This window comes from Mesocricetus auratus, unplaced genomic scaffold (genome assembly GCF_017639785.1).
Source record: "Mesocricetus auratus isolate SY011 unplaced genomic scaffold, BCM_Maur_2.0 Super-Scaffold_100011, whole genome shotgun sequence".
NCBI classification, from domain to species: Eukaryota; Metazoa; Chordata; class Mammalia; order Rodentia; family Cricetidae; genus Mesocricetus; species Mesocricetus auratus.
This window is the reverse complement of record NW_024429195.1, coordinates 12298008-12321828: the sequence shown is the minus strand read 5'-3', so window position 1 is coordinate 12321828 and position 23821 is coordinate 12298008. Positions and strand designations below refer to the sequence as shown.

The 23821-nt window shown below is 44.5% G+C and overlaps 1 protein-coding gene across 1 annotated transcript in view; it reads left to right on the top strand.

Annotated features, from left to right (window-relative positions):
- Positions 1 to 11113: 11113 nt before the first annotated feature.
- Lhfpl6 (LHFPL tetraspan subfamily member 6) overlaps positions 11114 to 23821 on the top strand; it is a 205867-nt gene continuing 193159 nt past the window's right edge. Inside the window, exons 1-2 of the mRNA XM_040754434.1 lie at positions 11114 to 11357; positions 12677 to 13245. Coding sequence (XP_040610368.1) covers positions 12861 to 13245 — 385 coding nt within the window. The 5' untranslated portion in view covers positions 11114 to 11357; positions 12677 to 12860. The remainder of the gene's footprint in view (positions 11358 to 12676; positions 13246 to 23821) is intronic.

The window sequence follows — 23821 nt, the reverse complement described above, 5'->3', positions numbered from 1 at the left end:
GGAGGGAGGGAGGGAGGGAAGGAGGGAAGGAGGGAGGGAGGGAGGGAGGGAGGGAGGGAGGGAGGGAGGGAGGGAGGGAGAGAAGCAGGTCACAAGCAAAGCTAGGTAGCTCCTTCCCTCTGTCAGATAAGGTGAACTGAACTAGAAAGAGATAAGATGGCTGCTGTCTGTGAGCCAGGAAGCTGGCCTCAGTAGATGCGGAATCTCCTGATAGACGTCACACCCACTAGAGCTATGAGAACAACATCTCCATTGTCCATAAGTCACATCGAGAGTTCTTGGATTTTGTTACTGCATTCCAGCGGCTCTCTGATTGATATCCTGCTGTGTTTGGAGTAGGAAACAGGATAATCCGATTCCTTGTTTTACAGTGTTACTTGTCCAAGGTCAGACAGCATTTTGACAGCTAAATCAGGGCCAGAACTATGTGTTCCTGCCTTCTAACTAGGCTCAAATCTTCCCGGGGTCTTTGTTATGTTTTCCTCCTTTCTTCTTTACACTTAAAAATGCAAGTTAGAGGACATCGCTCAAACAGCAGATGCTTACCCTCTGTCGCTTCCCTTTAACCAGAATCATGGTATTCTTCAACTCAATTGGGTGCCCTCACTTCCCTGTATCATAATTCTTTTCTGAGCTACACCCATGTTCAAATAAGACCCGTGATGCTTTCTAACCAACAGAGCAGCTGGCACGTAAAGAATGTAACAATTTCTCAGTAAGTATAATATGGGTGACTTCTGGTTGAGCATCACAATTCTGAAAGACTTGGCCCCCACCCAGGTTAAAACAAAAACAAAAGAACGAAAATAGTAATTAATAATGCATTTGTAAATTGGGTGTAGTGGCGTACACCTTTAATCCCAGCATTCTGGAGGCAGAAGCAGGTGAATCTCCGAGTTTGAAGCCATCCTGATCTACATGGAGAGACCTAGAACAGCCAGGGTTATGCAGATTGTTCCTTCCTGAGAGAGAGAGAGAGAGAGAGAGAGAGAGAGAGAGAGAGAGAGAGAGAGAGAGAGAGAGAGAGACAGACAGACAGACAGACAGACAGACAGACAGACACAGAGAGACAGAGACACACAGAGAGAGGCAGAGACAGAGACACACAGAGGGAGACAGACAGAGACACACACAGACAGAGACAGATAGAGACAGACAGAGGCACACACAGAGACAGAGACACAGAGACAGAGACAGAAGAATGCATGTATAGAAGGGAAGGTGTTGTGATCTTCTTGTCTTACTGGTATTGTCAACACATCTATACTAACCCACACACCTCAGGTTAAAGTGTTGTGAGTAGAGAGGCGTTTGGGAGACTAGTCTATAGTCTATTATTATCACAAAAGTCTTGCGGCTGTTGTCCAATAAGTACCTTCATTCCTAGAGGAAAAAATAGGGAAGATTAAACGCCCTTTGCTGCACTTTGGACACTAGGGGGCTTCTAGTACTGAGAAACAGGCTCACAGCATTGCCTGAAACTGCAATCCCAGTGTCAGCATTCCTTCAAGCCTTCACTAGGGACTAAAACAAACCCATCTCTCCCAAAAGTGATGGGCCATATTGGCTAATGGTTGTATCAGGTAAAGGCTCTGACCAACATGAAAACGAATAAATCATAAGTAAATTGCAAGTAGCTTCTGAGCCATTATCAGTTTGTTTTACGTTCAGACCCTGAATTTTGACTCCCCATGTAATATCCTTTCCCCCAAACACTTTTCATTTTGATTACAACGGCCAGAAGTTGGTTTTGCTTCTTTTAGGAAACGATAGATTTAAGTGTTCTGTCCTAAAATGGCATTATGTGGGCTTCCTGTTTTAGTACTTTAGCTTTAGCGCTCCCTCTGAGATAAGATGCATGCTAAATAGATGAAGGTACTGGTTTTTAAAGAAGTAGCCTTCCTCTGTGTGTGTATGAGGCCCAGATGTAAATGGTAAGTGTCTTTCTCTACATCTTCAGCTTTTTTACTCAACCTGGAGCTCATTATTTGTGTCTGGGCTAGAGCCAGCAAGCCCCAGCAAGCTTCCAGTCTCTACTGTGCACCAAGCCCTGGCTCACTGCTCTTAAGTGAGTACGTCATACTTGTGTACTAGGCTCGTTACTGACTAAACCACTTTTTTTCCAACCCAGAATAAGTATAGTGATATATATGTATATGTATATGTATATACACATATGTGCATATAGGTACTTTTCTTGCATATATATCTGTGTATCACAGGCATCAGATCTCCTGGGACTTGAGTTGCAGATGGTTGTGGCGCCATGTGGGTATTGGAGCAGCTGGTGCTTTTAACCACTGAGCCATCTCTCCAGCAGCGATTTTATATCTTTAAAAAAAATAATAAGACACCTGTTATACAGTCAGTTAATATTTGAGGAAGGCACATCCAAATCTGTCATCATTAGAAATGTTTCTTTGTTTGAGAAGTGGCAGGGGAAGAGGCTTTTATGGTACCCTTGTCCATGCCCTGCTTCCCTAAGGATGAGAGTTAACAACATTGATAAAAATGGGGAAAGTGGAAAATGCCCAGAGAGTAGCCTCAGCTTCCAGAGGCAGCCTGATAAAGGAGAGGCACAAGATGAAGGAGGGTCTGAGGAGATGAATCAACCGGGCTCTTCACAAAGGCAGCAGACACAGCTCCCTAATTAGGTGTTGGTGGGGAACATTCTGCAGGGAGGGGCTATAGGCTCCTGTGGCCTGTGCTTCCTTTTGAGGGGGCTTCAGTGAAGTTATAAAGAGTGAACTTCTCCCCTGTCGTTTTCTGAAATGATTCCCTCCTGTGGTCTTGCGAACAGGAGTCTCCCCATTTTGGAGTCAGTGTGAGGCAGATCTGAGACCCCACAGCACAGCGAGGGGTTTCTCCAACAGAGTAGCAATGTGAGTACCTCCCTCAATAAAGGCATGAGCTAAGAAGCCAAGGGAGGCCTCCTGGGGCTCAGCGACATTTTCCTATTGTTAGGCCTTTAGGCCCTACGAGTCCCAAATCCGTTCAGGTAGAAAAATAAACTGGGGCCAGGCGTTGGTGGCGCACGCCTTACCAGCACTCGGGAGGCAGAGGCAGGCGGATCTCTGTGAGTTCGAGGCCGAGCTGGACCGATAAGCCTCCAAAACAATACAGAGAAACCCTGTCTCGTAAAAACCAAAAAAAAAAAAAAAAAAAAAAGAAGAAGAAAAAGAAAAAGAAACTGGGGTCCCTGTCAGCCCTGTTTCCTTGTCCCTCCTTGTTGTGTCTGCTCTCTCTTGCCCGTATGCATCCCCTCGCCCACCCCAGTGTCCAGCTGCCCACACATCTGATGCTGTACCCTGCTCCAAACTCTGTTTTTATCCTTGTATCTTCTGCTCTTGTCGCATTGCCTGCACTGTTTAGCTTTCACCGCGTAGAGATATTGATCTGAGACACGCTAGCCAAATGCCATTCCGATTCCATTCACTCGCTCACTCTAGTTGGCAAGTGAAACAAGTGTAGCATTTAACATACAATTTTTGGCGGATGTCAGCTTAGAGAGTTAGTCTCCTTGTTTTCTCTGTCTCACTAGCCCTGCTCTGGTGCTCCCAGCAAACTGTTCACCAAAAAAGTAACAGTTAAGCCGGGTGTTGGTGGCGCATGCCTTTAATCCCAGCACTCGGGAGGCAGAGGCAGGCGGATCTCTGTGAGTTCGAGGCCAGCCTGGTCTACAAGAGCTAGTTCCAGGACAGCCTCCAAAGCCACAGAGAAACTGTGTCTCAAAAAACAAAAAACAAACAAACAAACAAAAGTAGTAGTTAAATGAATGTGATAACGTTGATTTTGTTATCATTCTCATTGGGTCTCTGAAGGGGGGCAGTGAATAGTAAAATTCTACAAGCAAAATCCTAACAAATTGAAGGCAGATAAAGTCACAGGTAGAGCCCAAAGTATCATCCATCTCACTGTTGGTAGCTAATCGAGACCCATCACTTCCGGAGGGCCAAGTGTGCCTTTGACCTGACCCCTGAGCATGGCAGGCACACCCACTGACTGCTCTCGGTCTCTGCAGTGTGATCAGAGGACTCCTGGCTTCAGGTGTTCCTGCTGGTGCAGGAGACGCTCCAGGTGCATTGCCTCTCCTGACTCCCCCATCTGTTCAAGGGACAGGATTGTGGGCAGCCGCCAGGGTTTGTAGGAAATCAGAGGGCTAGGAAGAGCTTTGCTATTTCACTACAGCTAAAACAGGAAATTATTTCCTTAAGGAGAACCAGTCCTTTGGGGAATTATGATACCAAACTTTCAAGTGAAAACAAATTTCTTTTGTTAAATCAGTCTACTAACCTATTGGTTCACACAATGTCTTTTGTTATTGTGATGGGAGAGAATTAAGGTTTCGAAATTCTCAGCCATCACAACTGATCGATAGTCTATATTATTGTGAATAAAAATCAGTTCTTTCAGGGAATGATGGTATGTGCCTTTTACGTCAGTGCCCAGTAGGCTGAGGCAGAACTGCTGTGAGTTCAAGGCCAGCCCAGAATATTTGACAATACACTGCCTTAGACCCCACAGAATGTAGCAATAATTCTCATCTCTATCAATTGTCATCACAAAATGCATCTCTTTATATACTGTAAGAAAACAAATGACAAACAGAAAACAGAGATAACTCCTGAAATGCTGGTGAAAGGATAATAATTTTAAAGTAGACAAGAACACCGATTCTTTAAAAACATAACTACATACAATGTACTGGCCATGTAGCTGTAGTATGTGCTGTGGTCATTTCCCATTTGACAGCTCATTGTGAAGCCTTTAGTACATTCAATGTGTGATTTAGCACTTCACATTTTCCAACTTATGAATAAATTATTGATTTATAATTTGTGTGCTACTCCGATGTGTAAAGGAATAATATATAGAAATTAGATGACATTTTGCATTTCCAAGGTAATTTGCAAACTTTGAATGAATAATGCAGACAGCTCCACTGGGAGCAGGTCAGAGAATGGCATGCTCATTATCTCCATGAGAGTTCCCAGGGAATACAGTCACACAAACCACTATGCTTAGAAATTGTACATAACTAGGCAAATACAACTCCTCTGGAGTAAGGTGACTTTGAGTCTATGAAAGCATTAAACAAAATCCACAGGAAATGGAATGGGCATCCCCAGTTGGTATAACTATGGTAAGGGTATGCATGGAATATTAGTATTGCTCACATGACTTCAAACAGGGGTCAGGGACCTTGTTCCCCGTGTATATAAGATTGACAAAATGGAATAAGATCCCTTCACAGTAGCCTTTCGAATCAGGCTCAAGATTGGATTTGGGCAGCAGAATGATTATTGCAGAATGAGAGAAAGGAATGGCGGTGTAACCTCAAAGTACATATTTAAATCTTGGCCACTGCTTCGGGGCTGTAAACTACAGCTGCCGCTGTCCAGCCATGCAGCATCTGAGGGTCATTCCTCAGCACTGTTCAGGGATACGGTGTGTTTTCTCAGTGACGGAGAGCTGATGGGATCCATGGTAGGGAGTGGCCGCTCCTTTCTGGTCCTGCCAGCACCTCGCCTGTCTACAGTTTCCTTTGGTACCTACAGTCTTCTTGATGGCACTTCATGGGAAACTTGTGTGTGAGTTGAGTCTACACTACTGGAAACTTCGTCTCCACGTCGTTTACAGGTCTGACTTCTATAAATCGTTTTAGGGCAACTCCAGTTTCTATTGCCACCCTTTTTAGGAAAGGCTCTGTCTTTCAAATCCACACTGTAGACAACATCTATCTACTGTGTGTTGCCAGCGGCTACAGGGCTACATTACAAGGATCCAAGGCGAAGGGCTAAGGATGTAAATGAAGACCAAGATAGTGGCTCATTCTTACAAGGAGAATGGCGTTTATTTAAACAAGGGTGGAGCCTTATATACCAAAGGCAGGTATGGTGGAAAAACACCAAGGTCAGAAGCCTAGTTCCCAGGGCCCTCGGGCAAAGGGTGGGCCAAAACCAGGAATTAGTGTTTAGACAATAAAGATGGACAGAAAAATAGGAACTTGCACGCAGGCCTTACTGGGAGAAGGGGACGAGAAGTGTTTTGAGAAAAGCTCCTAGTCACAAGGGGTCAACCGACCCCCATGGGGGAAGGGTGCAACAACCGTGCTCCTCCACCATTTGCTCGAGAACCCACGGACTCCATACACTGCTCCATCCTCCCCCAGTCTTAGTGCTTTGTCTAACCCACTCTGCTATAGTGCCAACTGCTTGACTCAAATGACTGCTCTTCCAGAGGTCCTGAGTTCAATTCCCAGCAACCACATGGTGGCTCAGAACCATCTACAATTCAATCTGGTGCATGCCCTCTCCTGGCATGTAGACAAACTGTATATGTAATAAATAAGTAAATCTTTTTTTTTTTTTTTGGTTTTACGAGACAGGGCTTCTCTGTATTGTTTTGGAGGCTGTCGGTCCAGCCCAGCCTCGAACTCACAGAGATCCACCTGCCTCTGCCTCTCGAGTGCTGGGATTAAAGGCGTGCGCCACCACCGCCCAGTAAATCTTAAAAAAAAAACAAAACAAAAAAAAACAAAAAACAAAAAGAACACACTTACGCTGACTGATCCCAGAAGAGCTTATTGAAGTCTTCCGGAAAGTCAGACATACTCCCATGTTCTACGGAAGGCATCAAGAATCCTGCTTCTTTTCCATATTCTGCATCCTCATTCCCACTGTAAGGTTTTGTCATCATACCAGTCACCACATGACCAAGACATGGGTGCTGTGCAGTTAAGGTGTCATCAAATCCATTTCTGGCCCATGGAAGTGCACATGTGATGATGGTTCTAATGTCTCCATTTCTCAGAGCTGTGATGGGGACACTCAACCCTAAGAGCAGGCTGGAAATAGTTCAGCTTTTATGGCTTCCTTAAGAGAGAAAGATAGGGAAGACAGGATCAGGAAACAAAGTTGAACCTGCTAGACATGGCCATTCCTACAGATGTAAACTAGAGAAATCTCTGATCAGGAAGATTAAGCAGAGGGAAGAATTGAGAAGGAGAACAAGAAAAGAGATACCTTAATAGAGGGAGCCATTATAGGTTTAAAGAGGAATCTGGCACTATAATGAGAATGATGACGACCTTAAATGCTATCCTAGAGTCTTCATCCAGTAGCTGATCGGAGCAGAAGCAGAGAGTCACAGCTAAGCACTGAGCTGAACTCCTGGAATCCGGTTGTAGAGAAGGAGGAGTGATAAGCAAAGGGGTCAAGACCATGTTGGGGAAACCCACCGAAACAGCTGGCCTGAGGAAATGGGAGCTCACGGACCCCAGTCTGACAGCTGGGAACCAGCATAGGATGGAACCAGGCCCCCTGAATGTGGGTGTCAGCTGGGAGGCCTGGGCAGCCTATGGGGTCTCTGGTAGTGGAACCAGTATTTATTCCTAGTGTACGAATGGACTTTGGGAGTCCATTCCCCATGGAGGGATACTCTCTTAACCTAGATACATGGGGGAGGGCCTAGGTCCTATCCCAAATGATGTGATACACTTTGATGATTCCTCATGGGAAGCCTCCCCCTCCCCCCCCAGGGAGTGGTATGGGGGGCTGGTGGGGGGCTTGGGAGGATGTGAGAGGGAACTGGAACTGGGATTGGTATGCAAAATAAGATTTTTTTTTTTTTGGTTTTACTAGATAGGGTTTCTCTGTATTGTTTTGGAGGCTGTGGGTCCAGCCAGGCCTCGAACTCACAGAGATCTGCCTGCCTCTGCCTCCCGAGTGCTGGGATTAAAGGAGTGTGCCACTACCACCTGGCTAATAAGATTGTTTTTAATTAAAATTAAAATTAAAATTTATTTTAAAAACCTCCTCTTCCTCTCTCCAGGAGCCAGAAATGCTTGGTTCTGGTCCCTGTGTTTCATGTCTACATCAGTAACTTCACATAGCATACCTCTTAAAAGGAAGTTCCACTTATGCTACAGCAAGTATAATAATCACACGATGTTGATTTGCACATTAATTCTTCCATTCATGTTCAGTTATTGAGCCTCTACCCACCATGGCAAGCAAAACAGTACCATGCTGACTGATGTGTATATTTCTTATCATTGAGTATATGTATTATCTATAGCGCTTAATTAGAGATGCAGTTAATGGAAGAAAAAATGCAACTTACGGTGACTTAAACCATATGAAGGCTTTGCTGTTTACTTAAAAATACTCATGAGCACCTGGACATGGTGGCACATGATCGTGACTCCAGCAGAAAGAAAATTCACAAGGAGGTAAACCGCTGACTGTGTGAAGATGGTCACGTCTCCTTGCCTTCCCCATCCTGATGAATACAAGATCATTGTAATGCCAAACACTTCATGCTTTAAGAACGTGAGCCAGGAAGGTGGGAGAAATGTTCTCCCAAGCATCCTTATAAGCAAAGAATGGGTTCTCCTAGTCTTCCTCAGATTCGTTGACTAAAAGGGAGTCAAGTAACAACCACTAAATTTAAAGGGAGTTGGAAAAGCATCTGTTGAACAAGGGATGTGGGATTGGGAATTAATATTGAACAGGCAAACCAAAAGTGTTCTCATAAATGCCTATGGTCTTCCATATGCATTTACCTTCATGACTCATCCGTGATTCAATAGGACTGCTAGCCAGACTCTCTGCCCTGGAGCCTGGAAGGAGAGGCAGAGCAGCATCTGCTATGTGGGAACGTCTGGCTGTGATGTAACTGAAAGATCCTTTGAAGATGTAAATCGAATGCAAAGGTTTTTAAAGATATTATAATGCATGTGCATGTAAAGTATCCATGCCGGAACCTGGAGGGTAATTCAGGAGATTTTATAGTTTGGAGAGATAATTATATGTTGGAATGAAAGGGGAACTAGGAGTTGTGATTCTAGACTCCGCTTTGAGTGAGATACGTGATTGGATGACTCCTTACTCCCTTCTCCAAGATTGGAGAACTATGAGGTTCAGCAACATTAAATGTAATTGTTTCAAACTCTATATTACAAGATAACAAGACTCAGGCAGGCAGTTCATTGTTTGCCTAAATTCTATCACTTACACTGGAATGTTGATCCCAGGAAAAGCAGTCCACCATTTAATTAATATTCTGGTCTGATAGGATTTACAGTTTTTGGCTTCTTCGTTTCTTTTCTTTTTTTTTTTTTTCTGAGACAGGGTTTCTCTGTGGCTTTGGAGGCTGTCCTGGAATTTGCTCTTATAGACCAGGCTGGTCTCGAACTCACAGAGATCTGCCTGCCTCTGCCTCCCGAGTGCTGGGATTAAAGGTGTGCGCCACCAACGCCCGGCTAAGGAGATCATTTTTATAAGTTCATATTTTAACCATGTGCTTCCAAGTAAATCACTTGTTCCTCTGTAAAATAATAACCTCCTTCATAGCTTTTCCCTCCCTTTTGTTGAGAATTACATGAAGCCATCTATTCATAAACTAGTGCCCTGATACACAGTGATGAGAGAATCTGCACTTGACATGGTCACTGCTAATGCCTCCTTGGCAATCCGTGTCACCATTGAAAGTTCCTCTAAGCTTGAGAAAGCACCCTAGACAAGCTCTCTTGTAGGTAGCGTGTGACTGTGTGTGGGTGGTTGGGTCTGGCTGCCACTATATAATTTTGTCTAGGCTGGTATGTGCTACCTCTACATTACGCAGATAGGAGATGTGTGAGTGTGTGCAGGGTGGGGGCAGGGAGAGACACTTAGCTGGGAGTCAGACCAGTCATGTGGCTACCATCCACACTCAGCAACTGGTGATATGCACACGAAGAATTGAAACATAAATTAAAGAAGGAAAACTTCAAATCTAGACATCTAAACCTGAGGTCCATGGAGGAGCTTGAACTATGTGACATTTTAGAACAGGCCCCTGCAGCCTTGGCCTGTTCACACTTCAAGCTAGATTATTCTGGATGTGCCCTGTGTACTGTACTGAGAGCAGGATCCCTGGCTTTTATGAACTAGGTTCCAGTAGTGCCTTCCCAGTCATGGGTCATGGTTACAAAACAAACAAACAAACAAACAAACAAAAAAAACAGACTTTGCTAAATGTCTCCTGGGAACTGTTGTTTGCCCTTCTTAGGAATTTTGTGAGAAAGCTTAATGTGTGTTGCTCTGTTTTCCTGGGAGACTCATTACCTGCATTATATTCTTACAAAGGGCAGGCTTGGAATCAATCACTTAGAACCTTCCAAACAATCACAAAACACCCCCATTTCCAGCTGATGCTACCTAATTAAAAGGTGCACTTGAAATTTTATTATGAAATATGTTCTCACCCATTTATTACTTCTAACTCCTTTGAAAAGGCACATCACAAAAACTGTATCTGGGAAAGTATGCACTTCAAAAGTTGCCATTCCCAGATGGTAACTTCCTAAAATAACTGTCCCTAGTGGAGGCGCCAGGGGTCAGTCACCTACAGAACACAGCTGTGGCCTCCAAAGGGTTAAATGCTGGTGGCAAGTCAGAACCCCCAGCAGGTCCAGAGAAAAAATGAAAGGGGTCTGATTTTCAGAAAGGAAATCCAAAGGCTGTGTGGATTATAAAACTGATCATGGGTGGGGGGATGGAGAGGGGAAGGGAAGGAGGGGAGGAAGAAAAGAGGAGAGGAGGGGAGAGGAGGAGGGAAGGGAGTGGGGAACATTGAGAAGAAGAGAAATGTCTTGAAAGAGGATCCCAAAGGTGTGCAGCTGTTGGGAGAGGCAGACTGAAGGAGTCGCCGCCTTTTTTCCAGCTTGTCCCCCACTGACTCAATCCCGCAGCCTCGGGTTGCATGCCCAGCCTCTCAGATCTCCGTCCACACCCTGCATGGTCTCTGTCCTCCAAACCGGTCACTTCCCCACAGCCCCTTACAGCTCACAGACATCACTCTGCCCGCTCTGAGGCTACTTCCCACCCTAGTCTCTGCAAAGGCTGCGGGGACACCGCAGCCCCAGACCCCAATGTTTGACCCAGAAAAGAACACAGGGGTAGGGTGTGGCCTCGGCGACCCCGAGGAGCTGCGAGGAAGGCAAGCAACTTTCTCCCTGATTTTTCTCAGTCTGTCTGCCGCCCCCACTCTCGCGCGTCCAGGACCGCGCGGCGGGGCCAAGGGGAGGGGACAGCGGGAAGGGGAGGGCGGGGAGGAGGCGGCGCGTGCCTCGCCTGCCAAAGCCAGAGCCGGCATCCGCGGTGCTCCCGGGCCGCACGGCCACAGCCGGCAGGCTCTCCGAGCGGGTCCTCCTGACCCTCCACCCCGGCTCTCCAGAGTCGTCCGGATCCCTGTCGCGATAGTGGAGAAGGCGAGAAGGACAGTCTTCCGTACCGCTCTGTCCCCGCCAGGGAAAGACAGCAAGTTGTGCTGCGCCCGGGACCCGCTAGGGACCGTGGCCGCCGCCCGGCCGGGTAAGTAGCGCGTCCCGCAGCCCCGAGCCTCGCACCCGGGTCCTCCCCCCACCCCCGCATGACTTCCTGAGCGGCGTGGTTCAGCTGCGGTCAGTGTCGGCCTCCGGTGGGTGCTGCCTTTCCATCCTTCTCGGCCCCTTCCTCAGAGCCGGCTGCTAGAACTTCCCGGTGCTGCTTAGCATCCGGAGATCATTGTGTGTCCCTGGTGCCCCAGGGTGCGGTGGGTGAGCATTTTGGGGGGAGGGAGCGGGGGCTTTGAGTTGATCTGGACTAGGGCACCTCACTCCAGCTGAGGAAGAGGCCCTCCTTCCTCCTACCCCTCCTAGTTGCTGGTTACCCCCGGACCAACTCAACTACAGCCTTGGCTCGCAGCTGACAAGATTTTAAAAACTGTAGCCAGAGGGAGCTCCCTTTGGGTAGAATCCAGAACTGAGGGCGAGAGAAGCTTAGGAAAACAGAGTTTGCTCTAGGTTCTGAGGCTGGAGTTAGGAAGTAGTTTGCAGATGGAACACCAGGGTGGGGGTACTTTTGCAATCCTTGTGCAGAGTGTTTTCAGGTGTGCGAGTCAACCCACCTAGTTGAACCGTTTGAATCGCTGATGTTTGACACTGGGTATTGGAAAAGTGTGAGCGCCCTGTCCGGTTAAGTAAAACACAAGTGAAATCATTGAAGCCGATGAGTCGAAATAGAAATGAAAATAATAGAGGCTTGCATTTACCCTGGAAGGTTAAGGCGGAAGGAGTTCTCAGTGTTGCTGAGTACTGGGAGTGTGTGACCATGGTTCTGTCCAATACATACACCTGGGTGGTAGACGTTAGTTAAATTTACAGTACTCTGTAATTGTAGGGAGTTACCATCATTTTGCTTGGTCGACACACCCATCAAGGGATGCGGAGAAATTGCTAGGAACTAATTGTGAATTTGCAGGCCAAATAAACAAACAGCAGTATGGTTCATTTTATTTTAATGTCCCGAGTTTTGTCTACTGCTAGTAAAAAAAAAAAACAGCTACATTGCTTTTAATGTGAGTATGTGAAATGAATTCACTGGCTTGGCAAATAGAAGTCATTCATTTCTTTAAGTAAATAGCTGTCAGAATTAATTTGGGAGCATATTATGGGAGATTAAGACATGGGGAAGCTTTGAGCTAGTTTGGTAAAACTTGTATAGAGATGGGTATGGAGAGAATTAGTTCTTCCCACTTTTGAAGCATTGAAGGAAGTTTGACATCCCTTAACTGAGTATTATAGCGCTTCTAGAGACCTATAAATAAGCTAGAAGTACTTAACTTTCACTGTTTCCTGCTGCTCTTTTGCCAGGGGCCACCATCATTACTACAAAGTATGAAGGGTTGATACCCAGGAAGACTAAAGATTTGTTGCTGCCAGTAGCTGCATCCTCCCTGAAGAACTGTGGATTACCTGGGAGCGCCTAGTGATCGCACACCTTCATTCACGCCTCCAGGACAGTCACATTGGGTCCTCACTGCATTCCCGGTGAAAGATGGCATCCAGCCTGACTTGTACTGGAGTAATCTGGGCTTTTGTCTCCTTCCTTTGTGCTGCCACTTCCTGCGTGGGCTTCTTTATGCCTTACTGGCTCTGGGGATCTCAGCTGGGCAAGCCTGTGTCCTTTGGCACCTTCCGGAGATGCTCCTATCCTGTGCACGATGAGAGTCGGCAGATGATGGTGATGGTGGAGGAATGTGGGCGCTACGCCTCCTTCCAGGGCATCCCCAGCGCAGAGTGGAGGATCTGTACCGTTGTGACAGGCCTGGGCTGTGGCCTGCTCCTGCTGGTAGCTCTCACCGCCCTTATGGGTTGCTGCGTGTCAGAGCTCATCTCCAGGACAGTAGGAAGGGTGGCTGGAGGAATACAGTTTCTGGGAGGTAAGTGACTTCACTAAACTTGAGTTGTTTCTAGAATCTCAAAGCAGTATTGAATAGTATGTTTCATCTGTCTACTGATGCAATCGTAATTGACTCTTGGAATGCAAGAACTAGATCTGAAATGGCCATGGTAATAGATACAGTAGAGTCAAAGATTTTGATTGGAATTCTTTTACAGTGTCAGGGTTCTTCATGTCTGTTCATCCGTAGACACCACACACACACACACACACACACACACACACACACACACACACACACACACCACACACACCCTTGGCCTGCTGGGTACCTTCTATGTGGGACAAGCATGTATAGGCTGTTTATAATGTATGTGCCGATGAGATAGTTTGTGTTTTACAACTTCTTGCTGTTTTCGTCCAACAGTAGACCCATGGGTTGTCTTTGCCTTGCTGGACACTTGAGGTCTTTAGAAGCAAGGATTTCATAGAAAAAATGCAAAAGGTGTTTGGTTCAATATTGTGATAATTATAAGCCTTTGAGACTCCTGGTGGATATAACATTGACCCTTATTTAATTTTACACTACATTTCGAAGTAAGTTTTAGGTGAGCTATAATTTCATCTTGGCAACTATGTTTTTCACTGACTGATTAGGACGTGAGATTTTAAGGTCTCTGGTAACTTTTCCGTGAAGGAAAGAAAAGAATACAGTGTTTAGAGACTGATGGGAGCTGTCCCAAACGGACTGGACACTCTCACTAACACCAGACACAGTCTGGTTTTTCACTTGGCGCTCTTCCAACAAGTATTGCTTCAATATCTCTGGTCATATGGTTCTAATTGCATTTTATATATTTTCCACTGGGCTTTTTCACCTCCATCCTTCAACCTGACTGGCTGAACTTGTCTGATTTACAATCCGTCCTGGTGAAATATGACAACCTCCATCGATGGTACAGACTGAAGGGAAACAGGAAGCCTGGAAGACCTGTAAAACGGCATGTGTAACTTTATAACAAAGTAAAAGTCTATTCTTCTTCCACTTGATATTTTCTTACCGTCTTTTGTGAAGAATACAGAGGGAAAAAAGGCCCCCACATGACCATTTTGTGGTGTCTGGTGCAGATTAGAAAACCCCAGTGCCTTATCTGAGATTATTTATGGTAAAACTCTGTAAGTGTGCTGGAAATGGGTACAGCAAAGCAATTTTGTGTGCCCCGGCAAGTCTTAGATCGATGTGCAGTCCTTTGTTTTCTTATCTGGAATAACCCTCAGTAGGTTTTGTATCTTAGTTTGTGCTGGGAGGTGCTTTGGGGACCTGGCAGCATCTTCTGTCTCCTTCTCTACTCCGTTGCTGGCTTTTATTGTCTTCACACAGAAATATAGTAAACTTTTAGGAAACATAGGAGGTTGTCATTGAAAACGGCAATGTAAATACAGTGTTTGGAAACTTGTTGATGTCATAGATTTTTTTAGAGTAAAACTAATGCTGGAGATATAGAGAATAATTTTTTTCTTTGAGCATAAACTGGGCTTGGCGTTGTTTTACTTGGCTCCGGAAAAATGCTTAGGCAGTTTCATTTTTCGCCTCTTATGGTAAATATTACTTTCCATTTCTTTCATTTTGGAGCAGAGACTGCTATTATTTCTGGCACAATAGGAAAGTGCTTACAAAGGGAAATCAGCTTTTATTGATTATCTCTAAACGTGTAATGAAGGAAGGCAACAAGAAGTGAATCTGAGACCCTGGAGATTTATCCTTCCCCCTCTATGCTATGTATAGATTTTCTTTTTGAATTATATGGAGTGAACTCTTCACTTTATAGACTACCCAAGGGAGCAGAAAGTTATTAAGAAAGTTGTATACATTTTAAAATGACCATGCTTTTCTTTGTATGTATGTTTTGTGACCTCCTGTTTGGTAAGGGCTACTGACATTAACTTAGGGGTAGATATCATTGATATGGTTGACTCACCCTCCCTGCCTCTTTATCACTTTCTCAGGTGTGTGCTTGTGTCTTTCTGTGTGTAGTGTGCGCACATATGTACATTTGTAGGGGCCAGAGATGGACGTCAGGTGTCCTTCTCTGTCACTCCCCACCTTGTTCCCTTGAGACAGAGTCTCTCCCTGAATCTGGAGTTAGACTGGCAGTCTGCAAGCCAAGCAATCCTCCGGCTCTACCCCCAACAGTGTTGAGCTTTAAGATACATGCACAGCAAAACCTGACGTTGCATGTGGGCGCTGGGGATTTAAACCCAAGAACTCATGCTTATGCAGCAAGTAGTCTGACCCATCTCCACAGTCTCCAGCATTTGCCATTGGCTTATTTCCTACACATGTTTCTTAGGTCAGGCAGCAATAATTTTGGTAGTAAAAACCTAAGAGGTTTATTAAAAGTTCTAACTCTTAAACTGATATGCCCATTACCACAGATAGTAGTGAATTTAGAGTTAGAAAATAACTTGGAACACGGAGAGAGATTTTGTAAATCTGTTGCTAATCATCAACAGTTAATAAGAGAACCGATGACAAGACACAGTGCCTTCAGAAGAATTTCTCTGGTTGTTCACTACATAATTGTTTTGCTTTTTATTCACAAAACTTTTGTGGTTAGTAGTTTTTTTTATTTGATTTTTTTTCATAAAGTGGGTGAGTATTTTTAAAGACCAGAAGATGCCCAATCAGTGAGTTCTGAGAGGTTTTAGCTCAGTGTCGGAATGTAATCAGCATTTTGGAGGCTCTGCCGGAAGGCAGATTCTCTTACTAAAAATGAATTGCCCAGAAGGGTTATGTTTAGCTAAAGTGAGGGTTGTTCCAAAAACAACAGGGAGCAGAGGAACGGCAAGATACAGAGGCATGTTGCTTACCCCTGCCTGCTGGATCCGGAGTGTGCCCATATGGAATAGCGTTGGACAGTATGACTCCTGCAGTATTTTGGAACAAGGTAAAGGACAAAGTGTCAGTGTTAAATTTGAATAGTCTTGTGATGGCTGATGAGAGGTTGAGGTGTCACCTTTCAACCAGTGAAGCAACAAGAAAAGGGGGACTTCTGAATGGAGACCTTCTATCTTAAGAACACTTCAAGAAACCAATGAATGCTACTTTCCCTGAGGTAACTTGTGAGTGAGCTTTATTGCTGCTGTCTTTATTAAAAAGTCATGCTTGTATCATAATTTTAAAATAGTGAGCTCTGAATTTTACTCTTTCTTGAGTTTTTAAAAAGTCTGTAGAAAGGCTTTGGAAAATATATTGTATAATAAAAATATTAGCATATATGGAGTATGTTTAGGGTACTCAGTAAAAATAGATGTTCTGTCTTTCTTGTCCAGTGTAAAGTTATGTCCTCACAGATACTATAGTTGCTAAATACAGAGAGGAGGGAGGGGAGGGCAGGGAAGGGGAGCGGGAGGGGAGGGGAGGGGGAGGGAGATTAGATTGAGATTCAGTCTATGCATCTATGCATTCTGGGGCACAATGGATGCTAAGTGCCCTACCACTAAATTACACTTAGCTCCAGGTCTTTTACCAGGTAGCAAACACACACACTCACTCACAAACATCTCCCCCCCCTTTCTCTCTCCCACACACCCTTTAGAGAGAACCTGATATTTGCATTTCTGGCAAGTTTCTAGGTGATAACACTGCTGTTGCTCGTGAGGCCACAGTTCAGAGTCCTGCTTTAGTAAAAACATTTCATATTTAGAATGGTAGATGACTCCTCAGACTTAAAGGTAGTTGTGCCATGATCTCATATAAACTTCCCTAATCCACCATAAAAGGGCCCCCCCCCTTTGCAGTTTGCTATTTTGGGCACATCTTGGTCCCATTTGCCTTGTTCTTTTCACTTTTTCCTGGAACTACTTTTAGATATATATGTATATGTATATATATTACATGCATTTCATAATCTTTGTTATCCATGTTATATAAAATTTTCCTGTCTTTTATCATTTTCCTATACCAGAAACAAGATTTTATAGGAGGAAAACTAAAACCAAGACTACATTTTAGTCTCTGTAGTTGGTATTTAATTGATCTGGGTGTCCAGTAAGGAACTTCTCACTGAGATGGGCCCAGGCAGCCCCTGGCCAAATCCGTACCATCATGATACCTTTATAATGCTGAATGGTTGGACTGGGAGGGCACTTGAGGAACCAGCTTTGGTGAGTGGATGGTCTCCTGTTCTTTGACACATATGCTGAAGATGGTCCACTCCTGCTCCATGGTAGGTCCCTGCCCTTCATTTCAGTCCTGTTTACTGATAATACTCAAGGAGTAAGATTCAGGTAGAGTCATAAACAGTGCTTCGGTTTGAGCAGGAAGATTTATAGCCTGATATTACACTGACAATGCATGCCATAGTCTGCCTGCTCCAAGTTCTAGGTCTCTTGCAAGTAGGGATGATGACATATTAGTTAATCAGTCATAAAATCTGTAACACCAAAGTTTATATATTCGTACCTAGCAATGGTTTTGAATGGCATGTTTCAGGTAACCATTGAGGTCAGTCTTTTTTTTTTTTTTTTTTTTTTGGTTTTTACGAGACAGGGTTTCTCTATATTGTTTTGGAGGCTGTCGGTCCAGCCTGGCCTCGAACTCACAGAGATCCACCTGCCTCTGCCTCCCGAGTGCTGGGATTGAAGGTGTGTGCCACCACTGCCTGGCTCTGATGTCAGTCTTATTTTTTCACTTGAAGAGCTTTTCTGAGTCTTTTCCCATTGTTTTGTTCCTATGAAGCTTCCAAGCTTCTCAGGTAGGAACTCAAATGAAGCATTTTCTTAGTCCTATGAGAGGCCTAGATATCACCAGTGAGTTTATTCCTCATGGAGAATCCAGCGTTCTGTCCCCCAGAGTGTTCAGCAGGGCTAGTGGAGTCCAGGTGGAAAGGCTGAACAGCTTTCCCAGGGATGACAGACTCAGTTGGTGTGCAGAGCCCTTATTGAACAACAAGCCAATGCTACTTTCTCAAACATAGTCTAAGTCACTGTATAGGTCACAGTGTAGACTTACATAGGTGCCGGTCTTAGATGACGCCATCAGACTTGTTATTTGGGGATAGTAAGATTTGAGGTAAAGAACATCAGAATTGGTGCTGTGGAAACTGTCTTTTAATTCCAATATTGTCTTCTACTTTGTATCATCCTGTTTACCTTAGGTGGTAGTTACCCTACTACAAGCAATTATAAAGCAAAGGAGAACCAACTGTCACTTTCCATGCTATACTTTGAGAAAGATTATATTTCCAGTCCTTTGCCTTGGGATTATGTGATGTGACCTCATATTCTGCTGGTGTCCTTAGGGTCTTGGTTTCTTTTCTGCAAAAGTGTACTCAGCCTCACCCCCACACCACCCCCAGTTTGAGTTACTGTTTTAGTTTTTCTTTTTCTAATGTTGCCTCTCTGAAATAAATAATGCCAATAATTTTTTTTTTTGGTTTTTTTTCGAGACAGGGTTTCTCTGTGGCTTTGGAGGCTGTCCTGGAACTCCCTTGGTAGTCCAGGCTGGTCTCGAACTTACAGAGATCTGCCTGCCTCTGCCTCCCGAGTGCTGGGATTAAAGGTGTGCGCCACCAACACCCGGCTGCCAATAATTCTTAAAAACGACAGAATATAGGGTTATCCATGGCATACGACCTATTAATAGCAGTCCCATGACAACTCTCCCTTAAATTGTTGAGATTTCTGACTTTCTGACCTGTCTCAGTTCCTCTATAATTTTATAGAGTGGAGAGTCATATTTTTTTTTCACTTACTCCCTTGTTAACAGCAGTTAGTTAATCCATCCATAGCTAGAAACTACCGAGGCTGGAGTCAATAATGGGTTCACTACCCTTACTAGTATATAGGCTGCAAACTGGTTCGTCAGAGTGAACTGACTAAGGAATGTGAATTAATAAGCATTTGCTAGAAAGCACTCAAAGACAATTGAGATCTTTACATTGTTTCTATATAGTTATCAGAAGATGCATGACGTTTTCATGCTACACCAAGGCATCATTGTCTGCCACCAGGACTTGAACCTTCCCACTTAGCCAAGTGACTCTGTAGGTGTGGGCTAGTATCAGAAAAAATAATTACACTAGCCCCCTAATTTTTTCTTTTTGTTGTTTTTTTTTTTTTTGAGACAGGGTTTGGTTTGTCTGTGAAACAGTCCTGGCTCTCCGGGAACTTGCTATGTAGACCAGGCTGGCCTTAAACTCACAGAGATCCGCCTGCCTCTGCCTCCTGAGTGCTGGGATTAAAGGCGTGCAAAATTTCATTCTTGATGCCTTTAGAATTGACCTTGTTGCTCTTCAAGTATTACCTTCAGGATGGTCCAAGCAATGTTAATTCCTGTGTGTACCAAAATGTATTCACAAGACTAACCTAATTACCAGGAGCAAGAAGAGTTCAAAGTGGTTAGTTCTAAATTATCAGCCTACATCCCAACAGATCTTTACAGGTCCTTTGGTCCTTTACAGGCAGTCTTTGGGTTACTTACTCAAGTCCAACACTATGAAGAGACCCGTGGTTCAATTTTTGTTTCACCTCAATTAAGCCAGAAACACTTTTTCTAGATGAGAACACTGGATTTTAGCGTAAGACCAATGATGTCCCCATTATTTATTGATTAGGTTACAAACACTATCACTATACTGTTAGGGTGTTAATTAAATGCTACCTTAGGAGGCTGGACAGATGGTTCAACAGTTAATAGCACTTGAAGCTCTTGCAGAAGACCAGAGTTCTCGGCACCCATGTTGGCAGCATACACCCCCTGTAACTCAGCTCCTGGAGACCTAATTGTCTCCTCTGGCCTCTTAGGGTGCCCTCATGCTCATGCACACAGACACATACATATACACTTAAATAAAAATAAGATAAATCCTTTTTACATGCTATTTTTTTTTTTGGTTTTTCGAGACAGGGTTTCTCTGTATTGTTTTGGAGGCTGTCCTGGAATAGGCTCTGTAGACCAGGCTGGCCTCGAACTCACAGAGATCCACCTGCCTCTGCCTCCCGAGTGCTGGAATTAAAGGCGTGCGCCACCAACGCCCGGCTTTACATTCTATTTTATGTTGTATTTTGAATTCAAAGTTTCTGACCATGATGGGTAGTGAATCTCTTAACACAGGTAACACTGTTTGAATGTTTATTTGCTTTTATTTTCTGTGTATGGGTGTTTTGTCTGCATGGTGTCTGTGCACCATGTGTGTGCAGTGTCCTCAGAGGCCGGGCAGATCCTCTGGAACTGGAAGTTGCAGATGGTTGTGAAATGTCACGTGGGTGCCAGGAACCAAACTCAGGGCCTCTATATGACCAACAACTGCTCTTAAACACTGAGCTGTCTCTCCTGCCCCCTGGTGAATACTGTATTGTCTCTGTTGGCCTCAGTCCATGAGTCTGGAAGAAACCGGATAGTTGTATTATGTAACAACTTTTCACAAACATGCCTTGTGGGTTAATGGTAATAGTCCCCTTGTTTGTGAGGTCAATGCCTTACTGACTGAGCCACGACCCTATCCCCTTAGATCTTAAATGTGACTGTCTAACTATTGTCTGTATGTCTGTCTGTCTATCTATCTATCTATCTATCATCTATCTATCTATCTATCTATCTATCATCTATCTATCTATCTCTCTATCTGATTAGGGGAATATAACTGTTTCCATTTGCACTCTATCCTCAAAGTTAGAGTCAGTCAGAGAAGAAAGACATTGTATTTCTAATTGTAAAAAATCACAAAGTTAAAATAAGACCTTATTTTTGGAGTTCAGCAAAGTACTTGGGAGATCTGTGACAATAATTTGTTGTCTGTCACAAAATCTATACAATATAGGCTCTTTGAAGGTTAATTTTTCTTTCCAGAATGGCAGATGCTAGCCTTGTGTTGAATATTGATGTTAGCATCTGCCATCAAGATGTCCATACTCTAGAATCCCAAACTGTGCAAACAAATGTGATGAAAAGGCTAAGAAGTTTCCAGCACAGTTTCCCACGATCCTTTGCACACACCCTTTGGGTAGGTGTGAAAAAAGATCAGCCCACAGTAAGCTTAGCCAAACTTAGCTTCAGACCCCAAGTTCTTTTTTTTTTTTTTTTTTTTTTGGTTTTTCGAGACAGGGTTTCTCTGTATTGTTTTGGAGGCTGTCCTGGAATAGGCTCTGTAGACCAGGCTGGCCTCGAACTCACAGAGATCCGCCTGCCTCTGCCTCCCGAGTGCTGGGATTAAAGGCGTGCGCCGCCAACGCCCAGCACCAAGTTCTTTATTCTAAATATTCAGTATTCCTATGGGGAGGGGCCAGGCGGGCAGGCAGGGTGACACCTTAGTTGCTCTGGAACACTTTATTTCCTGTTGCAGTCTCACTTTGTAAGGTGTTCTTGAGAATCACCATGGCCACCGAGTTTCTGTCTTCACGCCTTGTGGAGAAGGACTGTCTCTGTCTTCACTGCCCTGCTTACCTGATCCTCAAACCCACCAGTCAGAGCTCTCACCGGATTGTGGTACCCTTGGCTGGCGATTCTTGTGAACTGAACTCTGTGGAAGTATATGAGGCAGAGAGGAAGGGGAGGGGACAGGGGGAGGATGAGAGGGTTGATATTGATGAGAAAAAGTAGCAATGGTCACTTTGGTTTCAAGTCTAAGTGACACGCAGAAGGACACAGTCATGGAGAGGAAGATGTCTACAGATTTAGACAACAGGACCATCAACTCAGTTCTGGACATGTTGTGGTTCCAGTTCTGGTAGGAGTTCAAGGCTGAAGGTCAAGTGGGAAGTTGGGAATATGGAGCTCATAAAAATGATTATGATCGAAACACATAGGATTATAGTGGCTTTGAATCTTCATGTAGGAAGACATTACTTCATTTATTCTCAAAAGGGCACAGCTTTTGTATTTCGTGCTTTCTTTTGCCATTTGACTCTACTGGCTGAAAGGCAAGCCCCTGACTGCATCTGACTTAGTGGTGGATGTTAAGCTTCCCTTGGAGAGTGCCAGCTGCTTGGCAGTTATAATTGCAGTAGTTCAGGATCACAGAGGAGTTTTCACTCTTGGGAGTAGCTTTTACTGTCTGGAGTAAAGAACAATGGAAAGCAAGGTGGGATAAAATCCTTTTGCATAATGTTCATTAGCAAAAAGCTGCCTTGGGGAAGATAGTCTAGAAAGTACTGAACAAAAAGAAGTCCATCTTAAGTTTTTGTAGAGGTGTGTGTGTGTGTGTGTGTGTGTGCGTGTGTGTGTGTGTGTGTGTGTGTGTGTGTGTAGCATGGCCTCATGCATAAAGATGGTGCTCTGTTTTGATCCCCTGGTGGATTAAAAAGTCAGTCCATTTATCTCATCTCCACTGGTGTCTACCCTGATTATACCCTCTTGTAGGAGCCATTTAAAATTCGATTTGGCTGCCCATGCCCTCGGTGCTCAGTGGGTTTCATTAAATGGCACAGCAGTGACTACTTCTTCCCTGTATGGCACCTTTTGCTACACGTTTGACCTTGCCGTAACATCAGACAACTGTGCTCGGTATGCAGTGGCCTCACCATAGTAATCTTTCAGTCTGTTTGGGGTAGCCCCAGAGTATGAGTCTGATGGAGTTTGAAGACAGTAGAGACTGCACAGAAGTGTTTGTCTTTCTCTATACGCTTGCTACTTAGCTTGTTAGGCTCTCAGTTTTTTGTATGTTTTTGTGGCATAGCTTACGGCCTAGATGTCGGATATTTTTCCCCATGTGAGATATTTCAAGATTTACATGGAGTTGAACTCTAAATCACAGCCTCCTTGAGCTCTTAAGTACAATGAAATTGTTGTGTTTTTTTCCTCTTGTGTTAGCAGGTCTAAAGGTACTGCTCACTGCTCGTGGGATCTTGCGGGAACTAAGTGGACTCAGGACACATTCATCAGGCTCGTGTCTCCTGCCCTCCCCTCAGGCCTTCAGCTAGTGCTTCAGGAATGCTAATTCATTGGATGTTTCTTGTGACTTTTAGGTGTATACGCTGTAAGGCCTGATCAAGTAGGTTCCCGATAAATGATGTCTGTTATTGATAGGCCACTCAATAAATGCCCTCAGACTGCTGCTGTGTGCTAGCTGCCTCCCACGTGTTAGAGGGAAGCAGTGACAGAGGCTAAGAACACAGCTCAGGGCAGAAGGTGGACCCACAGCACTGAGAAACGGGGGGGGGAATGGAAGGAAGGAGAGAAAACTGTTCCTTCATTTGTTCTGTTTGCTATTGCTCCACACTCCAGCTCTCCTGTTGGTTTATGAAATATTAGTATTCTTACCAGTGACTTTTTAAACTAAAGCTCTTCTTTTTGTGTGCGTGTGCATATATGCGTGTACACGCATGCATGCATGCATGCGTGTGTGCGTGCGTGCGTGCATGCGTGCGTGCGTGCATGCGTGCGTGCGTGCGTGTGTGTGTGTGTGTGTGGAGACCAGAGTTAACACTGGCTATCTTATTTGATCACTCTCTCCCGTATGTATTGAGGTAGATCTCTTGATGAACTGAAGGTTGTCATTTTGGCTTGTCTAGGCAGCTGGCTTGCTTTGGTGAGTTCCTGACCCTGTCTCCCATGTACTGGGCTGATATGGGGTCATCATAGCCATTTGGCTTTCATGTGAGTACACAAGCACTTT